Below are 21,052 nucleotides of genomic sequence, written 5' to 3'. Positions count from 1 at the left end.
CTGAAAACAGCATCATTAGAAAGGCATTCCTCCCGTTATAAACAAGCTTTTGGGTGCAGAAAAAGAACAAAGCAGCACACAAAATCCAATCTAACTGACAGTAATTCAGGCAACACTCATGAGCAACACTACTTTATTTATTTTTATTTATTTTGGGGGAGGGGGGGCGCATGGCCCAGGAATCGAACCCAGGTCTCCCACATGACACTACTTTGTTTTTTAGACAAAAACTTTTCATGTCCTGTGGTATTTTAACACAGGTTATTCTTTAAATTATTATTTATCCTAAATAATTATGGGATATGCAAGACTACTCCTAATAATACACCCATAGAGAGAAGAAAAAGAAATACGAATTTGGGATTTTCCCAGAAACTGAAAGAAATCAGACTTGGCTAGTTGTCACACTGCAGTGAAAAGGCTCACACTAAGTCTTTTCCTGAGGAAGATCCTAAGTACTGTCTCAGTACCCAAGAGAAGAAAATCAGGAAGAGAATCAAACATTCCTCCCCAATCCATTGCATCAGCACTCTGTGCACTTTCAAGAAATGGTTATTTAGAGGAAGTATGAAATTTCATGGTCTTATTCTCACATGATCCTAAAATTAAAAGGAACTGTGAGGCAATCAGACAACATATTTAAACACGGAAAGACTAAGTAATGTTTGTTCATCTATTTTATCTGAATTCACTAGAAATAAATCACAGAAATTCAGAAGCTAAAAATTAGGTTTTTCGTGTGATAATTATATACCTGTGTTCCATGTGTTCTTACCGTGTCAAAACAACATGATTTAATAGCTTTCTCCTTCTACACATGTAATTTTATTTTCTCCTAAAATCTGTATTACAAATATACCATGAATGCCAAGCCTTAGGTGCAAAAGTCAAGGGAAAAAATGTTTTGGTATTAATACAAATCTTACAAAACTTTCAACAAACTATCAATAACAACTGCTAATTCTTTTGCAACGATATGGACCATTGATGGAATTCTCTAGCTTTTCACATTTTTTTCTTTACAAATAAAAAAAGAAGGTGGGGGCAAGGGAGACAGATAAGGTCTATATAATTTAGTAAGATAGTCAATCTTTCCAGGCAGACTCTGACATATTAGATAAGGTCAGGAAACTGTATTTTTCTCTTACAGGGAAAATGTCATTTCAAAAATACGAATGTAATGCAAGCCTTCAATTTAATCTTTCAGTATAGATTTACTGTACTACTATACTGACTTATGGCCTGCATGGAATAGTATTCAACACATTTTTGAATATGTCCTTTCCCTTTCTTTGAAGCATGCATAATAACTGCTTACCTTTAGAAAGCTAATCCCTTCTGTGGAAAACCAACCAACACCCAATTTTTCACTCCTATCCTGTGAAATCATCCTCTGAAACAGAAAAGGTTATGAAACTAGCTCAAGAAAAATCACAAGTTATCACCACCAAGAGCATTCGATTTACCTACCTATTCTCATCCTATCACATTCCTGGGACCATCACTCTAAAACAGTCATTTTCCGCACTAAATAGACCCCAAGTGACCCAGTGGAGGCTGGGAGAACCAAGAAGGAAAAGGAAGAAATCTTCACTTCAAAAGCAGTTCAAGAGCAAGGAAAATAAAAGTTAAGTCGATTCAAGTATTTTTAAAGTAAATGCATGAGAGTTTTCCATAATGACTGTGTGTATTTGAGGTTAAGATCTTTCTTAGGCTTAACCAAAAGTTATATTACTGAATATCCTTTTACCATTCAAAGTGTTTTCCTTTGTTCACTATCCAAGAGACATTAAAGTATCTATACTAACTACTTTCGTAAGTTTCTTAGTTTCTCTTCTATGGCTGGGTTCATGTGCCACTTGGCCAGGTGATGGTGCCCAATTATCTGGTCAAACAAGTACTGGTCTAACCATTACTGCAAGGGCATTTCATGGCTAGTTAATTAACTAGAAGGCTAGTTTATTAAATCATCAGCCCATTAACTGCATCCATGGCTGATTACATCTGCAGTCAGAAAAGGGGAGCGTCTTCCACAAATAGTGACATTTAATCTAATCAGCTGAAAGCTTTAAAGGAAAGTCCAAAGAGAGAATCTTTCTCTTCACTTCAGCCAACCAGCTCTCCTGGAGGATTCATTAAGCCAGTCATTGGAGCTGTCAGCTTGAGTCCTGCCCTATGGAATTTGGGCTTGTGCATCTCCACAGTGGCATAAGACAACTTCATAAAATCTCATATTTACAAATATCTTTTGTTGGTTCTGTTTCCCTAGAGAATCATGACCAATAGAGCTCAGTCCTGGGAGTGGTTCTTGAAGTTTGTACAGTTCACTTTCTACTCTGATTAGATTCAAAAGCACTAATGACTCTATTTCCAATAACCAAAATAACAGTGACAGTCCAACCTAAGACTCAAAGTTAGAGCTCTGAAGCTATGATAGTCAGTACTACGCTATACAGGAGCTGTTTAAAAAGTTGAAAAAGTGACCAGACATCGAGCAGGGACATGAATGAAGTTGATCTGGATAGGACTAAAATATATCAGAAGACTGGGTAAAGGATGATGTTTTAAAACTTCAACTTCTGTGTGAGACTAAAGGGAGAGATGTTTATTTGATGCAAAATTAATATTTTGGATAGCACATTTCCTAATTTAACTTGTATGGTCAGTTAACACCATAAGTACATGGAATCTTGACTAGGGCATGGGATTTTGTTGGTTTCTCTAGGTTAATGTGATACCCCAATAAATTCCAGAGAGATTTGGACAGTAAATAAAGAAGTATTTGCAAAGCCCCCTTGGGGGAATGGTGAGAAAGGGGGAAAACTCAACTTCTCCAAGTGGAGAATTCTTGATATTCTCACAAGCAGTGGGGACAACCAAAGCAATAGGCAGAGCCCTCATTCTGGGGATTTGTTCCTATGAAACTTAACCCCACAAAGGATAGGCTAAGCCTACTTAAAATTAGGCCTAAGAGTCACCCCCAGAGAACCTCTTTTCTTGCTCAGATGTGGCCTCTCTCTCAGCCAACACAACAAGCAAACTCACTGCCCTCCCCCCTCTCTACGTGGGACGTGACTCCCAGGGGTGTGGACCTCCCTAGCAACATGAGACAGAAATCCTAGAATGAGCTGGGACTCAACATCAAGGGACTGAGAAAACTTTCTCGACCAAAAGGGAGAAGAGAGAAATGAGACAAAATAAAGTGTTAATGGTTGAGAGATTCCAAACAGAGTCGAGAGGTTATCCTGGAAGTTATTCTTATGCATTAAATAGATATCACCTGTTTAGTTAAGGTGTAATGGAGAGGCTGGAGGGAACTGCCTGAAAATGTAGAGCTGTGTTCCAGTAGCCATGTTTCTTGAAGATGATTGTATAATGATATAGCTCTTGCAATGTGACTGTGTGATTGTGAAAACTTTGTGTCTGATGCTCCTTTATTTAACTTATCAACAGATGAGTAAAACATGTGGATTAAAAATAAATAATAGGGAGAACAAATGTTAAAATAAATTTAGTAGATTGAAATGCTAGTGATTGATGTAAGGGAGAGAAAAGGGGTATGATATATATGAATTTTTTTCTGTTTTCTTTTTATTTCTTTTTCTGAATTAATGCAAATGTTCTAAGAAATGATCATGATGATGAATATGTAACTATGTGATGATATTGTGTTATTGTATATATAACAAGAATGGAATGATTATATTGTAAGAATGTTTGTGTTTGTATGTTGTTATGCTGAATAACTAAAAAAATAAATAAATTCAAAAAAGAGAGAGAAGAAGCATTTGCAAAGTGGGGAGAATGGAGAGAAAGGGGGCAATATTCAACTTTCCCATTTGGAGAATTCCTGATATTCTCACAAGCAGTGGCAACAACCAAATCAATAGGCCAAGCCCTCAATCTTTGGGCTTGTACCTCTGAAATTTATCTCCATAAAGGATGGGCTAAGCCTTAAAATTATGCCTAAGAGTCACCCCCAGAGAACCTCTTTTGTGCTCAGATGTGACCTCTCTCTCTCTAAGTTGACATAGCAAGTGAACTCACTGCCCTCCCCCCTCTACCTGGGACATGATTCCTAAGGGTATAAACCTCCCTGGCAAAGTGGGACAGAAATCTCTGGATGAGATGGGACCAGCATCAAGGGATTGAGAAAACCTTCCTGACCAAAAGGAGGAAGAAAGAAATGAGACAAAATAAAGTGTCAGTGGCTGAGAGATTTTAAACTGAGTTGAGAGATCACCCTGGAGGTTATTCTTATGCATAACATAGAGATCCCCTTTTTAGTTTAGTATCGGAGTGACTGGAGGGAAGTACCTGAGCTATAGAGCTGTGTTCCAGCAGCTTTGTTTCTTGAAGATGATTGTATAATGATATAGCTTTTACACTATGATTGTGTGACCATGAAAACCTTGTGTGGTTTTAGCTAGGGTATGGACAGATGAGTAAAAAATATGGATAAAAAATAAATAATGGAGGAACAAAGGTTAAAATAAATTGGGTAGATGGAAATACTAGTGCTCAATGAGAAGGAGGGTTGAAGGGTACTGTATGTATGAGTTTTTTCTTTTTTCTTTTTATTTCTTTTTCTGGAGTCATGCAAATGTTCAAAAAATGATCATGGTGATGAACATACAACTATGTGAGCCACTGACTATACCCCATGTATAGAATGTTTGAATGTTAAGAATGTTTGTATGTTTTTGTTATTTTATTAATAAAAATATCTTTTAAAAACATAAAAAAAAAAACAGTGACAACCCATGGCATGAGTTGGCAATATAGACATGCAAAATATCACCATTTGATTCTGCTAACTGTATGCTTATACGAGGCAAGGCTCTGGGTGACAAGGTTTTTGATACCTTAACAGAGTTTTGTGGAGTGAAGAGGTATACTGATGTTGGCTGGTTGTTCTTAGATATGCTGGATACAGTTATGAAAGAAAGAGACTAGCTGAAAGCATCAAATTTGCAACTTAAACTCCGTGTAGAAGATGTAAGAGTTTTTACATGCATTCTGAAGGGAAATCTTATTTCCTGGGTCAAAGACTTGAGATGTCTGAAAACAAACCCAGAGCCTCACTGTATGAGTAATGGATTTACAGCATACATTAAAATCTCAACCTTGCAGGGTTTCTGCTGTTAAAGTAAAGCCATTGACTGGAAATGTTGGGATCCTGAAAATTGGGATAGAGACATATGGGTTGATAATGATGGCAGTGGGGATATTGGAACCCTGGATTCTGCTGAGTCTTTGCTAGATGAACCTCTAATGGTCTGTCCTGAGGAGACAGCGCCCCCCACCCCCATCTCCAGGCTACCCAGAGGAAACAGTCACCCAACTCCAGCCAACCCTGAGGAAACAGCTACACTTCACCAATCTACCCTGAGGAATCTGCTATCCAACCTCCACCTAAAGAGATTAACCTTTCAGTGCCTATTAAACCCATAACTATCTCCCCTAGGGAAAAACCTCTCACTTCTCTGTGTGGAGAGATTAATCCTGTTTCATCAGATGAAACTGCAACAGAATGCCCTGGGGTAATTGCCATGAAGGACACTTCTAATTATTTTCATGACCCACACACACTACTCCCTTTACTTCGAGACATATAACTAAACTAAAGTCCCAACAGGTCCCAAATGGTAAGATACAGAGTGTGATTCATGAGGAGATATACTATACTCCAAAAGAACTACATGAGTTCTCAAACTTATACACATCTCCTGGTACCTGGTATGCAACTATTGATCTAGCAAATGCTTTTTTATATAACTGTTAGTAAGTACCACCAGAAACACTTTGCTTTCAGCTGTTAAGGGTAGCAGTATACTTTCACTATTCTACCTCAGGGGTATATCAACTTTCTAGCCAAATGTCATAATCTTGTCCACAGGGACCTTGATCCTTTCTCCCTCCTACAAGACATCACACTGGTCCATTATATTGATGATATCATGTTGATTAGACTTAGTGAGTAAGAAGGAGTAACTATTCTAGGCTTAATAGGTAAGGCAGTTGCATGTCAGGAGATGGGAGATAAATCTAACAAAAATATAGGGGCTTTCCACCTTAGCAAAATTTCTAGGTGTCCACTGGTATAGGGCATGTCAACACATACCTTCAAAACTGAAGAAAATGCTGTTGCATCTGGCTCCTCCTACTACCAAAAAAGAGGCACAATGCCTACCTGGCTTCTTTGGATTTTGAAGACAGCATATTCCTCATTTGGGTTACTACTCCAGCTCATTTACCGAGTGACAAGAAAACCTGCTAGTTTTGAGTGGGGACCAAAATAAGAGGAAGTCCTATGACAGGTTTAGGCTGCTGTGCAAGCTGCTCTGGTATTTGGGCCATATGATCCAACAGATCCAATCATGGTGGATATGCCAGTGGCAAACAGAGATTATGTCTGAAGCCTTTGGCAGGCCCCTACAGGAGAATCACAATGCAGGCTTTTAGAATTTTGGAGTAAAGGCATACCATCTTCTACAGATAACTACTCTTCTTTTGAGAAACAGTTTTTGGCCTGCTACTGTACTTGGTAGAGACTGAATACTTAACAATGGGCCACCAAATTACCATGAGACCTGTGCTGCCTATCCTGAGTTGGTTGTTGTCTGATCCACCAAGCCAAAGTTGGATGTGCACAGCAGTACTCCATCATAAAATGGAACTGGTATATACAAGATAGGGCTTGAGAAGGTCCTGAAGGCACAAGTAGGTTACATGAGGAAGTGGCCCAAATGCCCATAGCCCCCTCCTAACCCCACTCTTTCCGAACCAAGAGCTACAGCCTCTTGGGGAGTTCCTTACAATCAGCTGACTAAGGAAGAGAAAACTCAGGTCTGGTTTACAGATGGCTCTGCATGGTATGCAGGTACCATTTGAAAGTGGACAGCTATATCCCTTTCTAGGATGTGTCTGAAGGACAGTGATGAGGGGAAATCCTTCCAGTAGGCAGAACTTCAAGCTGTGCACCTGGTTATTCCTTTTTCTTAGAAGGAGAACCAGCCAGAGCTGTGTTTGTAAACTGACTCATGGGCTGTCACTAATGGTTTGGATGGATGGTCAGGGACTTGGAAGGAGTATAATTGGAAAATTGGTGACAAAGAGGTCTAGGAAACAGGTATGTGGATAGACATTTCTGTATGGGTAAAAAACTTCAAGATTTTTGTGTCCTATGTGAATGCTCACCAGAGGGTGACTTCAGCAGAGGAAGGTTTTAATAACCAAGTGGATAAGGTGACCTATTGTTTAGATACAAGTAAGCCTCTTCCCCAGCCAGTCCTGTTGTCCAATGGGCTCATAAACATGGGTAAGATCGTAGGGATGGAGGTTATGCATGGGCTCAGCAACATGGACTTCAACTACCAAAGCTGACCTGGCTACAGCCACAGCTGAGTGTCCAATCTGCCAGCAGCAGAGATCCACACTCAGTCCCCGATATAACACCATTCCCCAAGTTGATGAGACTGCCACCTCATGGCAGATTAGTTACATTGGACCACTTCCATTGTGGAAGGAGCAGCAATTTGTTCTAACACATACTCTGGATAGGGATTTGCCTTTCCTGCACACAATGCTTCTGCAAGATTATCATTCATATAATGGAATACCTTATATTCATCATGATATTCCACACAGTACTACTTCTGATCAAGGAACCCACTTCACAGCAAATGAAGAATGGGGAAGGGCAAATGCTCATGGAGTTCTCTGGTCTTACCATGTTTCCCGTCATTCAGAGGCACCCTGATTGACAGAACGGTGAAATGGCCTTTTGGGGACTCAATTACATCACCAACTAAGTGGCAATACCTTGCAGGACTGGGGTAATGTTCTCCAGGTGGCTGCACACGCTCTGAATCACTGGCCATTCTATGATGCTGTTTCTCCCATTGTAGGATTCACAGGTCCAGGAATCAAGGGGTGGAAATGGGAGTGGCACCACTTACTGTCACCCCTAGTGAGCCACTAGAATAATTTTTGCTTTCTGTCCCTGAAACCTTAAGCCCTGCTGGTCTACAGGTCTTAGTTTCAAAAGGAGGAGTGTTCCTACCAGGAGATACAACAATGATTACACTGAACTGGAATTTAAGACTGATACCTGGACACTCTGAGCTTCTCATGCCTCTGAATCAATAGGCAAGGAATCACCCCAACTGTACTGGTTGGGGTGATTGATCCTGACTATCAAGGGGAAACAGGACTGCAACCACACAATGGAGATAAAGACGAGTTTTCCTGGAAAATAGGATGTCCCCTAAGCATCTCTTAATACTGTCATGCCCTGTGATTAAAGTCAATGGAAAACTGCAACAACCTAATACAGGAAGGACTACCAATAGTCCAGAAATCTCAAGAATGAAGGTCTGGATCACTCCACTAGCAAAGAACCACAGCCAAGTGCCTGCTGAGGGAAGGTAAAGGGAACATTGAATGGGTAGTAGAAGAAGGTAGTGATAAATATGAATTACTATCATGTGACCAGTTACAGAAATGAGGACTGTGATGGGATGAATATTTCCTCCTTATTTTGTTATGAATATGTTTGTATTTGTACATAAAGCAAATATTTTTATTTTCTTATCTATCTTATCCCCTTATCATATGATGTAAGTTGTACTGCTGTTGTCATGGTATTTATATTATAGCATATCAAGTTTAAGAGATTAAGTACCCAAGGACTTGCACCTTATTCTGGAGGGATGTAGTGCATTTCTGGTTGCACACAAGACAGCTGAGTATTGTTAGGCAAAAAACATGTCTGTTATTATGTCCTATTTAGAGATTAAGTATAGTTTAAGATAACGTATATAGCCGCCAAGTTGGCAAGGGGTAAACTGTTATGCGTTGGTTCATATGTCAACTTAGCCAGATGATGGTGCCCAGGTATCTTGGGTCAAGCAAGCTGTGGCCTAAAAGTTCCTGCAAGGAAATTTCGTGGCTGGTTCATAAGCCAGAAGGCTGGTTTATTAAATCATCAGTTTATTAACTGCATCCATGGCTGATTATATGTGCAGTCGGCCAAGGGGAGTGTCCTCTGAAATTAGAGTTGTTTAATCTAATCAACGGAAGGCTTTAAAGAAGTCAGAAGAGAGAATCTCTAAACTTCAGCCAGCTAGCCTCTCCTGGGGAATTCATTAAGTCCTTCATTAGAGCTATCAGCTTACATTCTGCCCTACAGAATTTGGGCCTGTGTATCCCCACAGTGGGTAAGACGCCTTTATAAAATCACATATTTACAGATATCTTCTTAGTTCTCTTTCACTAGAGAACCCTGAGTAACACACTCTCTACCAAGGAATCAGTCAGTTCACCACTGAGTAAACCCTGGTGAGTGAAGAGATAACAGACACCAAGAGCCAAGCTGCCTTCATTCCTCTTACTCAAGCACATGATGAAAACCTTTACTTATTTTATCTCGTGACTGGTCATTCAACTTTTAAAATTTAAGATTGGGACCTTTTTTACACTGTAAATATTTCTTCTCATTTACTTTCTTAAAAGGCAATAATATCTATCACTTTGAGAGACTAGCCACTTGCCTTAACACATATTACATGATATAATCAATCCTCCTAACAGCACAAGTGGTAAGTATTCAATAGGATGTAGAAGAAAGAATGAAAACCATGTAAAGCCATCTGCAAAGAGAACTATCCTTCACCTCTACAGACATGGCAGAAGGGGTGGGGGGAACATAAAGAAATTATGGAAGGAAAATTTTGATATTTTCAAAATCATTTTCAATGACAAAGAACCTAACCACCCAAAACTACATCAGGGAAGGCCAGAGATAGAATGAAATTCATAACCAGAAAAATACGATGTGAAGGCACTGTACTCACGGTCTGATGGCTTCTATCACAGTAACGCAGCCCAAAATAATCTATCTCCACAAGGTTTATGTGACGGAACACGTGGTCAAGGACAATGGAACCTTTAGTTGACTTCTGCAAAAAGAATTCATAGTTTTGTTTTTGTAGCAAGATACCTTATCTTCATCAGTGGGTCACAGTCATACTTCTCATCTTTTATTTGTTTAGCTTACAATGGAAACAATTTTATGAGCCCACATCTCCCTAAGTTTTACCTCAAATACAAAGAAAAAAATGTGATTCAAAGTAGAATACATTAAAGAAAATGATTTGGAAAATAATCGCTAAATTGTAGAGGGCTTTAAATCAGTGCAAGCTCTTTTCTGGTATGGGATTATAAATGATCTTTGGGACAAAATTCTTCTTTCAATGAAGATAATCTTTTATATGAAACACATCTAATAAGTCAATTTTATAAAAAAACACGCTTTGGCTAAGATCCTACAATTCCTTTACTTTATAAAACAATTCCAACTTTAACAATACTCTCACACTAATCCAGAAGACATAAAATTAAAATAACAATAGTCAAAGCTTTTATTTTCAATCCTCAAATAATAAGCCCATAAATTAAAGCTATTAAAGCAAATGTTTTGAAAAGCCCTTGTGAAGGTATTTTACTTCATCTCTTTCACAAAAGCACAGACATAAAGAAAACATTTCCCTTGGCTGCTTTTTAAATGCTGACACATCGAAAAATCTCATCTCTGCTCTCTCCCATCCACTAGGTATCTAGATTCTTTAAACTAAGGTTCTTATCATCTGGCACATTAGATACCAATTATTCACACATATAAAACATTTAATCAGGAGGCTCTACTCCACATCACATTAATCTGGAAAATAATCCACTTCATGTACATGTATAGATTTGGTCCCATTGCTGCAGGTAACAGGGTAGTAAAAGAAATCGCAAAGAACTCACACACTGTTGTAACACAGCAGAGTTTTTGTTTAGTTGTCTCAATTTGGGAAATTATCTTTACATGCTTATCTATGTATGTTGAGAGCGTAATGCTGCACTATTTTTAGAAAAAAAATTGATTTTCAACATAAGGGAAATGTTTTGATTAAATGTATTTTAAAATGGGCAATGATAAGAATAAACATTGAGAGAGGACCATTCTTGATACAAATCCAATAGGTAATTTTGTTTTTATCTAAATTGCAGCATGAGTTAAACTTAATTGAGGAGAGGATTATGCGAAAGTAGCAGAATAGGATGCTCCAGGAATCCTTCCACCATACAACTATTGAACTGGCAGGAACTACATGCATCAATGATTTTGAAACTCCAGAGTCGAGTGGAACATTGCGCAGCACCAACGGGAGAGCAGGAGGAAGAAGCTGCTAAACTGTGATAAACATCAGTGAGTCTGACCCTTTCTTCAGCAGCTACCACCCCAAATCCCCCAGCCTCAAGGCTGGTAGCAGGCGGAACTGAGACCTCAGCTCCTAGCACAACTTGCTGGTGTCAGGGTGGGACATAAAGACAGAGTTTTCCAATCTCCGAAGAAATGTGGTCTGATCGCTGACCACTGCTTTTAATCAACTACTTCTGATCACTGGGGTCCAGCTCTGAGGAGTTGAAACTTCCCTTGGGCAAAGGCAGCAGAGGAATCCTAAAGAGAGCAACCTTCCTTAAAACTACAGAAAACAGTCAAAGTACTGCCTTGACTGTGCAAGTGCCTAAGCAAGGAAACACAGCTTCCAAAGCCATAGAAAAAGCTTGTGGTGCACTTGCTGGAACTTCCTCCAGCCCCTCAACACTGTGGGGAAGAGTGAGACTGTGCTCCCATGTCGGTCCCCAGGCCTGTTCCGGAGGGAGCAGAGTGGCTCCTATGCACATACTGGGCTGCACGGATGCCAGCACCAACCTATTCGGTGAAAGTTTGAAAGACTGAGCCAAGGAACCTGTCCTAGACTCCATATTCCAGGGTTTGTCCTGTGGGCAGAAAAGCAACTTGCACACAAATGGGACAGGATGGGAACAACTGTGTTGAAGCGGCCTGCAGCAAAAGACTACCTGCATTAAGTTATTCAAGAGAGTACTCAGGAGAGGGTGAAAGTCTGTTTCAAAGGGAATAAGTAAAGGGGGCATTCACTAGAACTCCAGTGTACTGTAAACAGGGAATTCCTACAGCCTCTACAATGAACAAACCCAGGAAAAGAATAGGCACTAGGGCTCCACACAGGCTCTGATAATAGAAGAGAGGACCCTGCCCATCACATTTGCCTCTGACAGAACTTCTTGATAGGAGGGCTAAGGTCTATAGGAGAACCCCAGGCAAAGCAGAGTCAATTTATATAAAACAGTGAAAAGTGCTTTTTCTTTGGTATGTTAGTTTTGACTAGTTCTTGGAGTTCAAAAAAATCTTTAGCATATCCTTAGCTGGATACAAACTTAAAGAACAGACAGCTCAAGGACTAAATTCCAGAGTTAACATATTAAAATGTAACATGTGCAACAAAAGATTATAAGACTAACAAAGAAACAAGAAATGATGGCCCATCCTCCATGGAACAAGATAAAAATCCTGAAACCATCCACAAAGAAGACCGGACTTGATTTAGAAGACAAATTTTAAATGATCATAACTTTAAAAATATGCAAAGGAAGATAAAAGAAAGCACAGACACACAAAAAAGTAAAGTATAGGAGGGAAACAATGAATGAACAATATGGAAATTTATTTGAGATCCTCAAAAGGAAACAAATAGAACTAACAGAGCTGAAGAACTCAATAACTGAAATGAAAAATTACAAAGCAGGTTGGAACTAGCATAGGAAAGAATCAGTGATCTCAAAGATGAGAAAGTTGAAATGATTCAGGCTGAGTGGCATAATGAATAAAGAAAGAAAACAAAGACATCTGTGGAATACCATGAAGCACACCAATATACACATTATAGGAATTCATATAATCATCTTCAAGAAACTGGGCTACTGGAACACAGATCAGCAGTTTCAGGTACTTTCCTCCAGCCACTCCAGTACACCATAAACTAAAAAGGAATATCTATATAATACATAAGAATAACATCCAGGATAACTTCTCAACTCTCAAACAACCCAATTTAAAAATGGGCAAAAGACTTGAACAGACATATCTCTCAAGAAAATATACAAACAACCAAAAATACATGAAAAGATTCTCAACATATTACCCATTAGAGAAAAGCAAAAATCAAAACCACAATGAGACACCATTTCAAACCCAACAGAATGGCTACTATTTAAAAAAAGAAAATTAAAACTGTTGGAGAAAATGTGACTAAATTGGAATATTTATTCATTGGGAACATAAAAAGGGTGCAGGCCACAGTGGAAGACAGTTCCTTAGAAAGTTCACTACAGAATTACCATTTAACCCAGCAATCCCACTTCTAGATATATACTCAAAAGAACTGAAAGCTGAGACTTAAATAATTTTCTATACACCAATGTTCACACCAGCATTATTCACAATTGCTAAAAAAAACGGAAGTAGCTCAAGTGTCCATCAACTGATGAATGAATAACTAAAATGTGGTATATACATACAATGGACTATTATGCAGCCGTAAATAGGAACAAAGTTCTGATACATGCAGCAACATGAATGAACCCTGAAGATACCATGTTGAGAGAAATAATTCAGATACAAAAGGACAAGTATTGTATGATCTCACTGATATGAAATAACTAGAATGAGCAAATTCATAAATGCAAAAATTAGAATATAGGTTACCAGGGGCTGGTGTAGGGGTATGGAATGTGGAGCTAACACTTAAAATGTACAGCGTTGATGGAAAACTATTTGAGTTGATGGAAATCTTTTGGTAATGGATGGTGGTGATGGTAGTGCAACATTGTGAATATAATCAACAGCACTGAATTATATAACTGAATGTAACTAAAACGATAAATTTTAGGTTGTAAATATGTTACTAGAATAAAAATTAAAAAAAAAAAATAGGTGTCCATAATGCAAGCAATGAACATTCCTAATGTAAACCATGGACCATAGTTAATAGCATAATTATAATTCTTTTATCAGTTAACAAATGCATCACACTAATGCAAGGCTCTAATACTAGGGTGGTATATGAGAACTCTTTCTTTCTTTTCTTTTTTATTTTTTTTGCATGGGCAGGCAATGGGAAATCTAACCTGGGTCTCTGGCATGGCAGGCAAGAACTCCGCCTGCTGAGCCACTGTGGCCCGCCCAGGAACTCTTAATGCATGATTTTTCTGTAAACCTGTGACTTTTCTAACTAAAAAAAAAAAAGCTCAATTGTTACCTATTTCAAAATGCATTAGATAATTTATTTATAAACAAAAAGCCCTCCCAGGATGGACTTTTAAAATATGTCAGGAATTTTCTGTTGTAATAACAATGCCATATCCAGTAAAAGCCCCTTTGTGCTCACATAACTGTATTTCTCTGGTAGAAACCCGGTAGTGAAATTACTCATTTGAAGGCTATACATACCTAAAATACGGTGGTTACTGTCAAAAGAAAAAAATTACAATTCTTTCCTTGAGTGCACATGTTCCCCTACACTCTTGCTAACATTTTGATTGAGCAAATTTTTTCCAATGTGACTGAACAAAAGACAAAGTGGAGGGAGAGAGGGCCAAGGACATTTTAATTCGCATTTTCTTGACACGAATAAAAATAAGTACACTTACAAACCAATTACATTACCTAGGGTTTGGGTTAGGCATTCCCTAACCCAAAGTCTCTGACCCAATTTTCCAAGTACCTCTAATGATAATTGTACAGTTTTATTTAACACATTTAACTGTTCCATTCATCTGAAAATTATTTGGGGGCTTAGAATAAGGGTGTAACTTTGTTTCCAGATGGATAAATGGCTGCCCTACTGTTCACCAAAAAGCTTACCATTTCTCTTTTGATTTCAAACAACTTTATCCTCTACTAAACAGACACCCATTGTATTTCAAGGATTATTCCTGAATTCCTGTACCAGGAATCAAGATTTTTTTTTCTTATTATTATTATTCTTTTTGAACAGGCAGGCATGGGTAATCGAACCTGGGTCTCCAGCATGGCAGGCGAGAACTCTGCCACTGTTGCCTGCCCTTATTTTCTTTTTTTAAAAAATACATTTTTATTGCGAAATCTTCACATACATACAGTCCATCCATAGTATACAATCAGTGGTTCATGATATCATCAAGTGGTTGTGTATTTATCACCATGATCATTTTTAGAACATTTGCATCACTCCAGAAAAAGAAATAAAAAGAAAAAACTGACACATAACTCCTCCCTCTCATTGACTCCTAGTATGTCAATCTACCCAATTTCTTGCCCTTTCCAGTAATCAATATTTTAATGAATATAATTTCATTAATATAATTTGTCTGATATCCATTATCCTCTTTCAAAACTGTCTTTGCCAATTCTTGGACATTTTTCTCTACTAGCGGAAGTTCAGAACCAGCTTGCCAATTTAAAAATACAATTTCATTGGAAGTTTGGAATCAAACTAAATGGACAAACTGGACATCTTGGGAAAGATAATATGATACCTACAAAATAAAATCCATATGGTTTTCATTTATATCCTTCAAAGAAACTTCATCATTTTCCTCATGTAGGCTTTACAAAATTCTACTTAGGCTTTGTGGCAGAAAAAATTTCCAAAATGGATCCCCAAAGATATGAGCCCAAACCTATGAATATGGTAAGATATCATCCCTGTGATCATATTATATTATATGTCACAGTTGAGGTTAAGATAGGGAGATTGTCTAGGAGGACACGATCTAATCAGATGATGGGCCCTTAAAAGAAAAGTGCTTTCTCTAGCAGAGGAAGAAAGCAGAAAGGAACTCAATGAGACCTGAAGCACAAGAAGGATAAACCATTGCCACTTTGAAGAAAGAAAGGGCCAGGTGACAAGGAATGTGAGCAGCCTCTAGGAGCTGAGTACATGCCCTGTTGACAGCAGCAGGCCAACAGAGAACTCAGTCCTATAACCATAAGGATTGGATCCCGCCAGTGACCTGCATTTTGGAGCAGATTCTTCCCCTGAGCCTTCAGGTAAGAGTACAGATGGCTTATACCTTGATTTCAGCTTTGTGGGATCCTAAGCAGAGAACCCAGTCTAGCCCCACTGCAAGTCTGACCTACAGAACCAGAAGATAATAAAGGGGGGGGGGGGATATTTTTAAAACCACTAGGTTTGTAGTGATCTGTTATATAGCAATGAAAACATTAATACAGGTTCATTCTTAGATATTTTTATAGTTGTTATTGTTATACTGTACTTTCTGACTGGCTATTGCTGATGTATAGGAAATTAGGTGATTTCTCTATATTGGTCTTTGTTTCCAGCCACCTTGTAAACTCTTATTAGTTGAAGTAGCCTGTCTATGGAGTTTTTTCAGATAACCACTTTTTCTACAAATAATAGTCCTAGTTCTTCTTTAACAAAATGTTTTCCCTTGTTTTTATTTCTCTCTTCTTACTGCATAGATTGGAGCCTCAAATTGAATAATGAGTAGTACTTAGTTGTGAGAGGATATATCCTTATCTTTTTCCTGATTTTAATATGATTAGTTCTGAAATATCACCACTAAAGGCTATGATCGCTGTAGAGCCATGGCATATACCTTTTATCAGGATCTGGAAGGTTCCTTCTATTCCTGCTTATTTTGTCTTTTTGTTTGCTTGATTTAGTTTCATTTTGTTCCATTTTGGTTTTTAATCTCAGAATAGCTGATGATTTTATCACCTTCTTTGCAGAAATCTGAAATGATTATATGATTTTTTTGTCCTTTAATCTGTGAGTTGTCATTAAAAGAGTTTCTAATATAAAATATTCTCACTAGAGGATTTTCCCATTTTAGTTCTTTTGCTTTGGGTGCATAATATCAACCCTCCTCCCTATTTGGAGGGTCCCCCATTGTGTAAATTAGAGGGCAGGAACCAGAATCCTTAACACCTAGCAGCCAGGCCACAAGCACATGATCTGGGCTTTGACTTCTGAGAAAATGAATCAAAGAAAAAGGAAGAGTTTATAGAATTCAATCAAGGCAGTGGCTCCCAAAAATAGTGTTGTCCAGCAGCAGAGGCATCCATAGGTAGAATCAGCTGTAATGAGCAGAAGAGGTGACTGATTCCTGAGCCAGGTTTTCCAGCGTTCTTGAACTTCTTGAAGTTCTCAACAGGAGCATCCAGACAGTCCACCACCAGCCTCCCATGCTCTGCCCTGTGGGAGCAGTACACATGCATGTTTGGGCCCGAGAGTCACGTCAGTGTTCCAAATGAACAGCCTCAGTAAAAGTATAGCAAATTGGGTCCAATCATATCCTAAAAATTTCAGCATGAACAAAAACAGTTTATCCTAGAAAACATGTTATCAGGCAGGGTTCTTATATGCAAATAATAGATGGTGATTTTGACTAATGTAACTACAAAAGGAATTATTGGAAGGACAGAGGGTAGCTCACAGGTTCTACTGTCATCACCCTCACGGCTGCCCAGGGCTTTGCTTGCTCTTCACATCCACGGCCCCTAGGCTTGGAGTACCCCTTAATCCATCCCTACCTTCTCCCATAGTTCTCCTGCCCATGTTTTGGGCTATGGTTTTTACCTTCAATTGTCTCCCATTTGCCTTTTGTCTTTCAGAATTTTTTAAATAATTTTTGGCCCATTGAGATCAATCTTCTTATTTTCGAATTCACACACATCTTTCCTGTCACTTCAAACTATTTCTCGAAGGCTGGTATATAATGTTAGATTTCCATCTTGATCTAATCTCTTCTCTGAGTCCTTCCTCCTCCAATTCAAACACAGATCAGAGCAGACAGAATAACTAAAACAAGCAGAGAGCCAAACAACCTAATTCTTCTATCCCAAGGCAGGAAGCAAGAAGTGCTCCATGAACAAAAGAGAAAAGAATTATGCTTGAAATTATGGCAACTAAAGGATACAGATTTTTTTAAATATATAAATCAAAGATCTTTATGCAAAATATTTTTATGACTCTACTTCCTCTAGAAATGTTAGTTGTGCTTACACTTTATATATAAAGTACAAAAGTACTCTACTCATGAAGAATATATACAAAACCAAGCTTGGAAAACCAGCTAAATAGATTAGAAAGTATATGGAAATTGCAAAAATTTCATGCACAGGAAGTAATCGACATTTTCAAAATCTATCATTCCAAGAATACCAGAACATAGCCTGTAGATCCTCTAGGACAGTTTTGCATTTATATAGAATCTGGCTGCTGCAAATACTTTTCAAGGATTATCCTTTTAGCATATTTCGTTATCCTTTACAGAAAAAAAAAAAAAAAAAACACAAGTAAGGTATTTTGCAATGAACTGAGTGCTGACTTAAGAAAGAACATTATGTCTCATGATTCCCTCTACAGTTTTTGTATAGCACGGGTGTGTCTACACATGCATTTGGAGCAGAGCCAGATAAGCCTCAGATATGTTATATTTCTGTCACCACTTCAAGCAAACACATACGTGAAAACCTCTTAACTTCTGATCTGTCATACAGTAATATGACAAGACTCCAAAAGTATGGATGCCAGCAGCAAGTTAGCTACTGGGGTGGGGGTGTACACTGCCAGCTTACTTCTGACAAATCTGTGCTAAATGACCTCTTTCAATAAACCTAACCCAAATTTCTACTTCATTGTTAGGCCTCCTGCTCTCAAACTTATGGATAATTTCATTCTTCATCTGGGTTCTTCATAGTTGAGTTCAGAAAATTCCTATGGGTCTGTATTTTGCAGCTCAGGTTGAACATCTTAAGGTTCAGAAGAAATTTTGGATAAAGAAATTAAGAACTGATAGAGTACTGACATGAGAGCCAAAGTAGGAACCTAAGTGTACTGGGCAAGGCAGGGGTTGGTTCCGAGACTTATTACTGGAAAAAGGATAGTAAGTAGCAAAATGATACCATGAAAGTAACGTATGTTTCATTCATTCAAATATTTATCGAGTGCCCGTTACATGCCAACAAATGATTAATCTCTGGAAGATGAAAAAAGTATGCCAATAAATGCCAGAGGTGAGGAAGATGTACCCAGAATATAATACCAAGGGCTGAGATGGAAGAAGCAGCTGACCAGACTATAAGAACCCTGGAGAAGCTCCAGGGCTATGGAGTGACTAAACTTCTAAGCAGTGGCTTCTAGAGAGTGAGACAGGGAAAGACTGTTGGTTTTATCAGAAGTTCTTGTACACTTTTGACTAGTTACCATGTACACATATTACTTGCATAAAAATATTTTTTAAAAAAAATGTATACCAAGTAGTAATCAGTCGATCCTCTTTGCTCATAGTGGTTCATGCAGCAAGAGGTGTTAAGTAAGGAAATGGTTAGAGACAAGGCAGGAGTATGGTGGCGAAATGTGCCATCTGTTGAGGAGGTTTATACAGAAACAATTCACACTCTCCTGCCCCCACTCTCATCACCTATCTGGTGGGGGGGGAAAAAAGCTTACTTTGGGAATTTTTCATCTGAATTCTTCACAAGCGCTCTAGGCAGGTAAACCGTTATTCACCAGCATGGAAACCACACGCCTTCAGTCCTTAGACTGAGACACAAGCTTCATTTCTAAATCAGATGGTTAATTTTATTTGAAACTTAGGGAAAACTTGATTCCTATCTTGACTTTTTCCAGGATGTGGCAAAAGAAAGACATGATTGCTATCATATTTAGCACCATTCCATTTTTTTCTGATCATTTCTCAATGAAATCTCTGCCATGGGGAGCTCATCAAGATGCCACAAGTAAGATATAACTACCATCACAGCTCTTAGCAACATGTCCAAGAACTTTCTAAATTGATGAGTAAATTAAAGCATTATCTTAGATACATATTGGACCTCTAAAAATGGACCTCTCCTTATGCTACTCTGCCATTATTAAAGCTTGATTTATACTTATACTTGCCTTTACCTTTCCATTAATATTTAGACATTTTGAAAGCAGATGCTGAGTATTACACACCACTTCTTTTCCATAAGTTCAAAAATTCATCCACTGTAAGCTCTCCTTAGCAGTTCAATGAATTTAGAAGGGCTAACAAACAAGGAAGAAAGAGACTCAATACTAAAACATGGGAGCTTGTGAATTAAACCTCTCTTCCCTGTCTTTTACAAAGATTTCCATTTCACCTGACCTATATAAAAGTAAAGAGAAAGATGGATAGAATCGTGTTTGCTGTATTTAGTAAAATCAGCTGGCTCAAAGCTATTTAGCTTATTTCTAACTAAAGTTAAAGATACACAAAGATATATAACAAAGATATATATATATAAATATCTTGTATGTAAAATGTATCTACATAAAGATATATAATTCGAAATGACTCATTATACTCTAAAGATACTATAAAGAGTATTTTACTTTTGAAATTTATGAGGCCAAAAAATAAGGAGATTTATATTAAATTCTTATATATAAAGCAAACTTATTTAGAGAAGTCCAGTTTTCTTTATGCAATAAAATAAACCTGACAGGAATTTGGTTTTACATCCACAGGAAAACAAAAAAGACCACACATAAGAAGGAAAGGAAAGAAGGCAAATAAGTAAGCAAATAAATAAATAAATGGAAAAAAATAAAGGAAGCTTTGGGCTTTTCATAACTTCACTCTGAAAACGTTACCTAAATGTCCATTATTAATTTATTTTTAAATGAGAGCAAATAAATGCCTTTGATATATCTCTGGATCAGAGAATTGCATACCACAAAACTCTCAGCAAAAATAGTGTCAAGAGGACACACTATCAACATTCTAGAAAGAAGAGAGGCTTATAATCTTAAAGACTCCCAAGTAAGATAAGTTTATTTGAAAATACCATCAGTGGGGCTTTCAACCAGAACAAAGAATTCTTCAAATGAGTAATAACACCTTTGCAGATCAACATGACATTAGAAACCAGAAAGACTGGTTTTTGCCAGCTGCACAGAATGATAACTGTTACGTTTAGGACAAACAGCTTAGTCCTTCTTCACAAGAAAAAATGAAGCCTCAAAAAATTCTTTAATGTTATGCCTTGTATCTTTACTAGCATTTTTCACATATTAGATCCCATATTCTCTGGGAAAACATAAATCAGAGTAAAATCTTCTAGCTTAAAGGCCAATTACCGCAAGTAAAGCAGGCATGGAGT

General features: G+C 37.9%; 1 protein-coding gene across 5 annotated transcripts in view; it reads right to left on the bottom strand.

Moving 5' to 3' along the window:
- EPB41L4A (erythrocyte membrane protein band 4.1 like 4A) overlaps positions 1-21,052 on the bottom strand; it is a 322,974-nt gene that overhangs the window by 172,304 nt on the left and 129,618 nt on the right. For all 5 annotated transcript variants that reach the window (XM_077138974.1, XM_077138978.1, XM_077138975.1 and 2 more), the window contains one exon: positions 9,858-9,962. In XM_077138974.1, the coding sequence (XP_076995089.1) occupies positions 9,858-9,962 (105 nt within the window). The remainder of the gene's footprint in view (positions 1-9,857; positions 9,963-21,052) is intronic.

This window comes from Tamandua tetradactyla, chromosome 21, assembly GCF_023851605.1.
Source record: "Tamandua tetradactyla isolate mTamTet1 chromosome 21, mTamTet1.pri, whole genome shotgun sequence".
NCBI classification, from domain to species: domain Eukaryota; kingdom Metazoa; phylum Chordata; class Mammalia; order Pilosa; family Myrmecophagidae; genus Tamandua; species Tamandua tetradactyla.
The sequence above is the reverse complement of the archived record's forward strand: the minus strand, read 5'-3'. Positions and strand labels throughout refer to the sequence as shown.